The 10916-nt window shown below is 45.7% G+C and overlaps 1 protein-coding gene across 1 annotated transcript; it reads left to right on the top strand.

The window, feature by feature from the left end:
* The first annotated feature begins 692 nt into the window (after nucleotides 1-692).
* On the top strand, nucleotides 693-5669 carry LOC128712811 (probable multidrug resistance-associated protein lethal(2)03659). Its single transcript, XM_053807682.1, has 7 exons — nucleotides 693-1015; nucleotides 1088-1669; nucleotides 1742-3464; nucleotides 3537-3858; nucleotides 3938-4986; nucleotides 5404-5550; nucleotides 5622-5669. The coding sequence occupies exons 1-7, from the start codon at nucleotides 693-695 to the stop codon at nucleotides 5667-5669; spliced, it is 4194 nt and encodes a 1397-aa protein (XP_053663657.1).
* Nucleotides 5670-10916: the final 5247 nt, after the last annotated feature.

Genomic DNA, 10916 nt, shown 5'->3' on the forward strand with positions numbered 1-10916 from the left:
TTCCAAAGGGGTTTCGGTTGGACAGTAGACGACGGCCCGTATACACCGCAAAAACGGAAGCAAAAAGTGAAGTTTCCACACGAATAAACACACCGTTAGTACGGTGGCGCTGGTTTTCGTCCGTGGTCGTTCGTGTACGTGCTCAAAACTAGCGGTCGGTAGAACCTTCACCTTAATGTTGACCTTCAGAATCAGCCGGTCTGCGATCGGTTCTGCCGGTCCCGGCAAAAATCATATAATACAGTGTGTTTACGTTTGTGTTTATAGCTGTTTATACTTATTACACAACATAGGACGATAAAATGTGTTTATTTTCTAAAGTTCACTTACTTAAGATTTTCAAAAGGTTTCTGTAGGTTCTTTCTCTATCCCACCCTGTTAGTGAATCACAGTTAGACGAGATAACCCCTAGGATGGCCTTTCGTGTTTCATATCAAAGTTCTACAACACATGGCGTTGTAACAGCGTTCGTTTATTTTTGTGGAGAAAGAATGCATCTCGCCAGCTTATCATCTGTGCGTTGTTTGTTAATGCTGAACTTGTCCGCCCTATCAGTGTCTCCATACATTTCCCCGTTCACATTATCAACGGGTGTATTGTAGTGCAGCATGATTCAACAAATATCATTAACGACTCTTGTTTTACTTAATTTTTTTTCTTGCCATCCACAGAAACATAAATTCTTCCCTGCTATGGAAGCACAAAAGCGAAAAGACCGGGATCCCTGCCCGAGACAAAAAGCGAACTTTCTCTCCTACATCATATTTGGCTGGACGATACCGATCTTCTTCAAGGGCTACAAGAAGGAGCTGAACACGGACGATCTGTATCAACCGTTGCGCGAGCATAAATCCGACGGGCTCGGCAATCGATTGTGTGAGGCATGGGAAAACGAACAGAAGCAGGCACGGTTGAAAAACAGAAAACCGAAACTGTTGCGCGCAGGATTCCGCGTGTTTGGCTGGGAAATTGCATTGTTGGGCTTGGTGCTCTTAACGCTGGAAATGTTGTTCAAGTAAGTAAAACGATCGTGAGCTGTTAAAGCAATAGGAGCAATCTTAATTAACCGCTCTTTTTGTATTTGCAGAGTAACACAACCTTTCTTCCTGGGCAAACTGGTCGCGTACTACTCCCGGCAGTCCGGCGATCTCACGGAAGCGTATCTGTATGCGGGTGCGGTTGTACTGTGCAGTGCGATTAACGTCCTGTTTATTCATCCATACATGCTGTCCCAATTGCACCTTGGCATGAAGTTACGTGTGGCAGCGTGCAGCATGATCTACCGCAAGTCACTTCGGTTGAGTAAAACGGCTCTCGGTGACACGACGGCCGGGCAGGTTGTGAATCTGCTTTCGAACGACGTGGGTCGGTTAGATTTGGCCGTGCTGTTTGTGCACTATCTGTGGATTGGACCACTAGAGACGCTGGTTGTAACGTACCTGATGTACCGGGAGATCGGCTATTCGGCCGTGTACGGTGTGCTGTTTTTGCTACTGTTTATACCGCTGCAGGCGTACCTGGGTAAGAAGACGTCGGAACTTCGATTGCGTACAGCACTGCGCACAGACGAGCGTGTGCGGTTGATGAATGAGATCATTCAGGGTATTCAGGTGATCAAGATGTACACGTGGGAGAAACCTTTCGCCGCCTTGGTAGCGATGGCAAGAAAGTAAGTTTTCTTTGAAAAAGTTTATGAGATGATTGGAGACGTGCTTAATTTTCATATTGTTATCTCTTGCAGGAAGGAAATAAAAGTCATTCGCTACGTATCATACATCCGCGGTATTCTGCTGTCGTTCATCATGTTTACGACACGCGTATCGATCTTCCTCAGTCTGGTTGCATATGCACTTGCGGGCCAAGTTGTGACTGCGGAGAAAGCATTCGCCATCACGGCCTATTACAACATTCTCCGTACAACGATGACTATCTTCTTCCCGCAAGGCATTGGTCAATTCGCCGAAGCGCTCGTGTCCGTACGCCGTATACAGAAATTCATGCAATACGAGGAAATTGAGGCTGCGGAAGGCGTTTCAATGGTGGCGGTTGATGGAAAGGATGTGTCCTCTTCATCGTCCGACCTAGAGGAGAAACCAAATTCGGACCCATTGGCGTTACCCAACAGCAAACTAATCCGTCACTCGGAATCAGACGGCTTGAAGGAAAGCGCGGTAAACAATCATCTGTCCGATGCCGGTGTGATTGTGGAGAAAGCGGTAGCACGCTGGGACTCGAAAGCGACCGAGTACACGTTGGACGGGGTGGATCTGCACGTACAGCCTGGCACACTGGTAGCCGTTATTGGACCGGTCGGCGCGGGCAAATCCAGTTTGATCAATGCGATCCTTGGCGAGTTGCCGCTGGAGTCTGGCAGCATAAAAGTGAACGGAGACGTTTCGTTCGCTTCCCAGGAACCGTGGCTCTTCTCCGGTACGGTGCGCCAGAACATTCTTTTCGGTTTGCCGATGGATCGTGAACGCTACAAACAGGTGGTGAAGACGTGTGCTCTCGAGCGTGACTTTCATCTATTTTCGGACGGCGATAAAACGATCGTGGGTGAACGAGGGGTGTCGCTGTCCGGTGGGCAGAAGGCACGCATCAGTCTCGCCCGTGCCGTCTACCGGCGGGCGGAAGTTTACCTGCTGGACGATCCACTGAGCGCGGTTGATTCGCACGTTGGCCGGCATCTGTTTGACCACTGCATGCGCGACTATCTGCGGGGCAAGATCGTGATACTGGTTACGCACCAGCTGCAGTACCTGCAGAACGCGGATCAGATCGTCGTGATGATGCACGGCCGGGTGGAAGCGGTCGGGACGTACGATAAACTGCGCGAAAGTGGGCAGGACTTTGCCCAGCTACTGGCGGCACCATCGGGCAAGGAGGACGATAGTACCGATACGGAGTCGATCAAGCGATCGGGCAGTCTGTACAAGCGACAGAACAGTGAATCGAGCATGGATTCGGCAGTGGCCGATGGTGATGGACCGGAAACAAAGGCGACTGAAGAACGGCAAAAGGAAGGCTCGATCGGATATGATGTGTATCGGGCGTACTTTAAGGCGAGTGGTGGTAACGTTGTGGTGCTGTTGATTCTGTTTATGTTTTTGCTGTCACAGCTCAGCGCTTCCGGGGGTGACTATTTTCTTACCTACTGGGTAAACAAAGCAGAAGAAAGGGCTCCAGCCGTAAGCGAGGAAAGTCGCGCAATGTTTAGTGCGTTGAGCAACGGGACGGCTATCGATGGGGCTGATGATGATGGGTTTAATGTCACGACCACGTTCGAACCGCCAACGGCTCCTGCTGCAACAGTGGGCGGTATTGCCATGTTCTTTACCGCAATTCGGCAAATGTTTGCAACAGGAGATGAGGATGAGGATCGGTATATCGACATCTACATCTTCACCGCGCTAACGGTCGCCACGGTTGTGATAACACTCACCCGAAGCATGTTTTTCTTCCGGGTAAGTGGTGATTTTCTACTTTGTCCGTCTTTTCTCTTCTTATTTTATTAAACGATCAATGTTCCCTTGCAGACGGCAATGAAAGCTTCCCGCAAGCTCCACGACGCTATGTTCAATGGTATCACGCGTGCTTCCATGTACTTCTTCAACACGAATCCGTCTGGCCGTATTCTGAACCGCTTTTCGAAGGATATGGGCCAAATTGATGAGTACTTACCGAGTGTGACGGTGGACGTGATACAGATTTTCCTTTCCCTGATCGGTATCGTGGTAGTGGTGGCGATCGTCAACCCCTACAATCTCATCCCGACGGTCATAATTGGAATCATATTCTACTTCATGCGCGCCTTCTATCTACTCACATCACGCAACATTAAGCGAGTGGAAGCAATCAGTACGTATTGTTTGTCTTACAGTTGCTTCATAACAACAAAGAGTTGTTTGAATTTTAATACTGTTTTTCCATTTTACAGCACGATCTCCGATCTACTCTCATCTCTCCGCATCGCTTTCGGGTCTATCGACAATTCGTGCATTCGGTGCGGAAAAAGTACTCGTGCATGAGTTCGACTCACATCAGGACCTGCACAGTTCCGCCTTCTACCTGTTCATTTCGACGTCGCGCGCTTTCGGCTTCTATCTGGACGTATTCTGTGTGATCTACATAGCGATCGTCACGCTAACCTTCTTCATTCGTGGTGATAGTGGCGGTAACGTGGGTTTGGCTATTACGCAAGCGCTCGGTATGACCGGTATGGTGCAATGGGGAATGCGGCAATCGGCCGAGCTCGAGAACACGATGACGTCGGTCGAGCGGGTGGTAGAATATGATAACGTTGATCCAGAACCGGCACTGGAAGCACCGGCCGACAAAAAACCCCCGAAAGAGTGGCCCCAGGAGGGACGGATTCGTTTCGAGAAGGTAACACTACGCTACAGTCCCGAGTCCGACAGCGATCTGGTGCTGCGTGATTTGGAATTTGAAATTGAGCCACGTGAAAAGATTGGTATCGTCGGGCGAACGGGCGCGGGTAAATCATCCCTGATCAATGCACTGTTCCGGCTGTCGTACAATGGTGGCTCGATATTGATCGATGCGCGCGACACGAACCAAATGGGTCTGCACGATTTGCGTGCGAAGCTTTCGATCATTCCACAGGAACCGGTGCTGTTCTCGGGCACGCTGCGCTACAATCTCGATCCGTTCGATGAGTACCCGGACGAGAAGCTGTGGCGTGCGCTGAAGGAGGTAAAGCTAGAGGAGGCAGTAAACGAGCTGCCGTCCGGATTGTCCTCGAAGATTAACGAGGGTGGCAGTAACTTTAGTGTCGGCCAGCGGCAGCTCGTCTGCCTGGCTCGGGCAATTTTGCGCGAAAACAAAATTCTGGTAATGGACGAAGCGACGGCTAATGTCGATCCGCAAACGGATAAGTTGATCCAGCAGACTATTCGGGAGAAATTTAACGACTGTACAGTATTGACGATAGCCCACCGTTTGAACACCGTTATGGATTCAGACAAGGTAAGTGTGAGATGCGACTGTTACGATGTGTGAACAGTACACAGTGGAGATTGTTCTTAACGAATCTCCTGAGAAGAGTTATGCATAGTCTTCAATGAAGATAAGAAATTTCAGTAAAGAATCACACAAATGAGTCGACTCTTGGCAACAAAACTTGAATTTCATAACATGGAACATCATTTATTCTATTCCATTCCTGGTGCTATTGAGATTGATTAATTTAATCGATGATCGAATTGGATAATAGATTTATGAATCTGTGAAGATTCATATTTCTGTATTGTTTTTTACATTTGATTCATGTTTTTAATCTGTCGATAATCAATCCTATATGTTAAATTATCTGCAAAGTGAACAATTCCCCAACACTATCATACACCTTTTGATGATGGTTATTATCTCTTTCCATGTGTACAGGTGCTTGTTATGGACGCTGGTCGTTGTGTTGAGTTCGGTACGCCGTACGAGTTGTTAACCACCGAAGGAGGTTCCAAAGTGTTCTACGGAATGGTAAAACAGACGGGCAAGAGCACATTCAACACACTGCTTAAGATCGCCGAGGAGGTAAGGAGCGATGAAATTTCTACGTGTTGCATTTTCTTTGACGAATCCCCTTCCTTCGTTCTCTTTCACAGTCTCACAATCAAAAGCTGAAGCCGATAAAGGAGGCTGAAGCAACATAAAAGATTCCTGCATCGTACTGGTGCCACAGAATAGCGTGCCAGCGATAGTTCGTAAGATGTATACAAGTTCCCAACGTGAAAATCTCTTGCAAGTACCCGTAACGATTGTGGCGCGTTAATATGGTGCTCACCGGGAGGCGTGTGTTAATACCTCGTGCTTAAAAAGTGGCCTTTACTTAAAGTAATAAGTAATCATTTCGAACAAATTCTGTCCTTAGTGTAGTTACCGTGTAAGAAAACACGTCCTCATCTAGGTGGCACACACTGATTATTAGGTGTATTTGTAAGCTAAGCAATATGGTTTGTGCAGTATGGTAGTTCTTTCATATTGTTAAGTGGATGGTAGCAGGAAATTCCTGAGGGATATCCAGATCTTAGATGCAGCCTTTTTATTGCACGCAAAACTGATTTAAGAAAGCAGTTACTACTGAAAGTTTATTGTGTCGAGAGTTTGAGATATTTGTATTTAAAAGTGTAAAGGAACAAAAGGCGCCGGGGATGTGTGTTGTCCAGTGGTGCGCACCGGTGCGCTGTATGTTTTGCGCGTGTAGTTTTGTTCATTCATTTGGTGCCTTCAGCAACACGTCTCAGCGAACACCGTAGAATTAGTGCTTAAGTTATTCGATCTATGTGCGAAGCAGTAGCAAACAAACGGACATGTTCCAATGATCAAATAAATCATATTTACACAGCTCATTGCTGGCAACTCCAGCAACGGAGCGAGTACCGAAGCGGTTATAACCATAGGTGCCTTCAAAATGTAGTTCTGTTTGCATCAACATTCCGAAAAGTGGTAGATTAGTATGTAAATGAAAGCAAACTGTGTAGGAAACAGCATTAAATAAGGCTTCGTCACACGGTGTTACAAAATGTTGATGAATATCGTACACATTGAATCGTGTTAAAGATAGCTGCGTTGTAAACTTTAATTATTTTGCAACATAGCAGATGGGCGCATTTTCAAACATTTATGTAGCAATTTTGAAGCGGAAGAAGAATCAGCTATCATCTTTGCTAACATAAAAAAATTTGAATCGACTAGTTTGTCTGCACCTATAAAGGTTCAAGATTCATATGAAATTGGCTTAAGTAAAAAACTATTTCCTGCTTAATATTTGAAATACCTGTCGAAAGCCATAAGAACCCAATTCCCAACCCAATAAAGAAACGCCAAAGAGCCCGAATTTACGACGCCATTAATGTTGATGAAATGTTTACATCCGTCCTTGAAGCTGGAACATGAAGAAAATGTGCCGTTACTAATAGTTACCCACGCGCAGTATCTTCCATGTCCAATAAGCTTCGGGTTCTGATCGCACGGTGACGTAAAACGTCGCATTTGCGTCCCATCAAACATATCCCGGCCGTTTTGCGCGTTGTACTTTAATGAGACAGTTTAAGCGTACATTGACTCGTTTCTTGTGCGCTTTTACGCACGCATGCGTTTGAATATCCTTGAGCGGAAGACTTGTAATGAGCCCTTCCTGTTTAGAACGTGCTTCTTCTGGTGCGGTACGAATGGTCAACATGAATGAACCACTATTATTAACCCTACTCGGAAAAGGGGTACGAGCTTTAAATAGGAACCAGCCCCGAACCCCCAATTGATTACCGAAACGGCGGAAGTTCGATCGCACACATGCCTAACCGCGATTCCGCGAATGACACAATGCTCTTATGCGCGTATTTGATTCACAGACACGCGTGAGACGTAAACTCGACTTGCAAAAAAGTAAAAACAAAAACGGAACCAACATGACCTTAAAGCCGGCTTCCCTTTCACTTCATCTCTTCCATCCACTACCGAAGGAGATGGTGGTAAGAGGGGGCATCGTTTCATGACCCCGTTGTCACTCTCCGTTATGCTACCGAAAGTGTGAAGTTGGCCGTTTTTTTTGTGTGTGTGCAATTGCCCCACTCAGAAGTTATGGCACACGGGCAGGTGGGTTATAGGAATTTTTGTTGAGGTAGAGTCATGCAGCTGGGCAATCTGGTTAGGTTGTTTACATCCGATATATGTGCGAAGATAATTAGGCACGGGCAGGGTGGACGGCATGAATGGGAAACCGTCGCACACGACACAGAATGAATTACAAATCGAACAAGATTTCGCGGACACGTTCGATAAGCTTGTTCATGTCTTGTTCTGTTAATGTGAAATTTTTAGCATGTCCTAACGAACATTCCAGGTCCATTTGCATTTGTTTCTTATCTTTTTCTAATCGTTTTTGTTTGATGCATGATGGGTTAACAATAAAATCATCTTTAAATTTCGCTTTCTTTCTATTATCGCACGTGTCGGCCCGCTTAAAAGGTATTGTAATGGGTGCTTTATTGTAACGTGCCGCCAAACAAGGAACAGGTTACAAACTGTGATAATTATAGTTGATCTATCTTATAGGTTCCTTGTCTTACGATGGTTCCAATGACGTCACTACGTTGAATAAGACTCAAAAAACCTTTCGAATCTTACAGAATCACGGAGTCTATCGGACACACCCAGCCTGAACGTTCTCAGATGCGAGTTCTTCTGTCCAAAGTAACAGACAACGAAGCGATCCGGTCACAGAATGGCGAATCAAGTTGATGGACATAATTGCTGTGTAATTACATCCATTACGCGTTCTCGCTGTAAGTTATGCTATGCTTTCGGCTTAATCATATTCAGTTAAAGCGAACATGTTAATTACCTTTTTTTTCTTTTGCTTTTTCATCCTTCAACAGGTGCAGCCGTCGTTTAGCAATTTTGTGTCATTTTGGCAAGCTCCAAGCACTACTCTTCCTGGTTCGATGGAGGGGAAAAAATGCAGATCGTTTCCTTTATTTGCAAACGAACCACCGATGGTCAATGTCAATGTAGCGCGTCAACTGCGACATCCGTCCAGTTCAGTCAACTCCGCATAGTCCGGTGAGTCACACATGTTTGGGACGCTCATAGCATATCGCAGCTAATCCAAATCTCTCTGCACACTTTCGAACTTTCAGACGAACGGACGGTTAGACAGTTATAGGTTTGGGAAGTGCCGCAGCCGCGGGAAATATCCAACAAGGGCAACCGGTCCATGTGGTAAGCCTACATGTTGAACGACCGCAGGATTATTGGACCGGTCAACAGCTGAACAACTGAAAATAGTGCGGGAAATACGCGCTTCCCTCTTTCGCGTTTTAATGGCAGGCGAGTGTGGAATGTTGTTGTAGGGCTTATAAGCGCATTGAGAAGGGCTGCCGTGTGAATTGATAAGAAATGTACCGAACGACCTTGAAGAGCTTTTTACGTCAAAGAGCCAGAGTGATCTGCACTTAATGTGTTTAGTGATCGTTAAACGATTTACATCTTGCTCGTTTTGTTTGTCGCTGCAATGTAGAACTATGTTGAATATTTTTACCGATGTAATGCCTATTAACTGCGCTCATATTCTCTTAAAGGTGAAGGTACTTGAAGAGATATTGCATATAAAGATCTGCACCATAATGTTTATAATCATTCAAACACATTTTACTCAACTCAATTATCTGGTCGATCTTATCGTAAATGGTTTTATATCATTAGTTTTACATAAAACTTTACGCCTTTACTACATGCAGGTGTAGTAAAGCTTGTGTGGTAATACAAACGCACTCAACTGCGTTTGGTGTCCGTTTCATTCCGGCAAATGACAGTTTCTTCTCTCTAGCCAATAATTGAATCGGGTCGCTGACTCGTCTGGATCAAAACTGTTTAGTAATATTATGCGAAGTTGGGTTAGGAGCGTGAGAGCGAAAAAAAAAATATTTATATGACCCACCGTATATAACCGTAAAACGATCAGCCCGGTATTGACACTTTACGACCATTCGAGTTTAATCGGATTCGGATGATTGTACGATCTGCGGGTGCTTTGGAGTTTGCGAGCTGTTTGAACGCTTTTAATGTACCTTCTGCGTGGCTGCATTGGCAAGACTTTGCGGATTTGTGCGAATGACCTTGGATTCGGTAATGTGTTTAGCTGTCAGGTAGGAAGTTGGTGCGTGGCCAGGATTAGAAATGCACCCGCACAAAATGCGTCACAGAACGCGCAAACAGTGAGAGGTGAGGTGAGATCCTGTTACCCTGAATGACGATGATTTATGCGAACAGAGGTTTGTGAGGTGCGGTAACCCATTTACCAATCCGGTCAGATTAAATCGATTATGATTATGGATCGCATTTCCGTGTTTTGCCTTCAGATGTAGCACCACCAGATTAGGCACATAATCACCGGTGTATTGATCCGGTGAAGGTAGCACCGAAATGAATAAATTTAATAATTTCAGTCTTCCGGAATGCCTTGGGGCTTTTTCATGATTGCACAAAGGATGGTGCTGGGTGCCTAAAGGGATGTCCAACGCCGCGTGTAGTTTGATAGCATTTAAAAGACCGGGATATGCGACGGTGTATGCCTTCCTGGGAGTATAAAGTGTCACTATTTACGATGCTATTGTCGAGATACGAGCTTTAATGAGACGAACAGTGTTGCACATTGCAGTGATCTTTGCATCACTGCGCTCTGTTCACACTCATCGAAACCACTCATCGAAAATGTGTGCCCGGCGCATAATGAGCGGACTTCCTGGTGTGATTTCACCTCGGGCAACTATTCTAAAAAAATAATAAGCACACCCCCCCCACCGAAGATTTTACAAAGCTAATCATCTGTTGTACGGGGGTGTCACGGTTAAACTCTGCACCATTATGTAAATAGCGCACATGAAAAATTACACACAGTCAAATTAAACGAACACACGCATAAAACAAACCTTTTAACTGGTAAACTTCATGCATCGACTTCAAATCGAGCACCAAGTCGGCAGGCTCTCATAAAGCTATCATTCTACTTCTACTGGTTCTACTGCTACCCAACCGGGCACACATTAGTGTCCGCGGACGAAGTAAGTGGCATTAATAATTCTTTGATAGTGGGTGAGTCGGTTAGATTAAAAAAAAAAAAAGCAACTCCCCTCGTCCACCAGGATATGTAAATGGCTTCCAGCGAACGCTTGGCTAACGCACGGAATCATACCACCTGTTGGCGGATGTCGATTTGCCACCTCGATCGAACGCGATCACTTCCATCCGAGGTGAGACACTTGCACCCATATTGAACTACTTCCACTTGCATTAAGATGTCATCGAACGGACACGGTTAAGATGGTGCAGTGTACTCGGAACCATGGGGGATCACCAAACGTTTGCTTGCTGTCAAATATATCACCGAGAGTGGACACAAA

Source organism: Anopheles marshallii, chromosome 3 (assembly GCF_943734725.1).
Source record: "Anopheles marshallii chromosome 3, idAnoMarsDA_429_01, whole genome shotgun sequence".
In the NCBI taxonomy this organism is placed as follows: Eukaryota; Metazoa; Arthropoda; class Insecta; order Diptera; family Culicidae; genus Anopheles; species Anopheles marshallii.

Bases quoted from the DNA above. Each gene is read 5' to 3' on its own strand.
- LOC128712811 (XM_053807682.1), top strand. From the start codon at position 693: ATGGAAGCACAAAAGCGAAAAGACCGGGATCCCTGCCCGAGACAAAAA. The intron at 3,465-3,536 runs GTAAGTGGTGAT...GTTCCCTTGCAG, and splicing joins GAAGCATGTTTTTCTTCCGG to ACGGCAATGAAAGCTTCCCG. The intron at 5,551-5,621 runs GTAAGGAGCGAT...TCTCTTTCACAG, and splicing joins TGCTTAAGATCGCCGAGGAG to TCTCACAATCAAAAGCTGAA.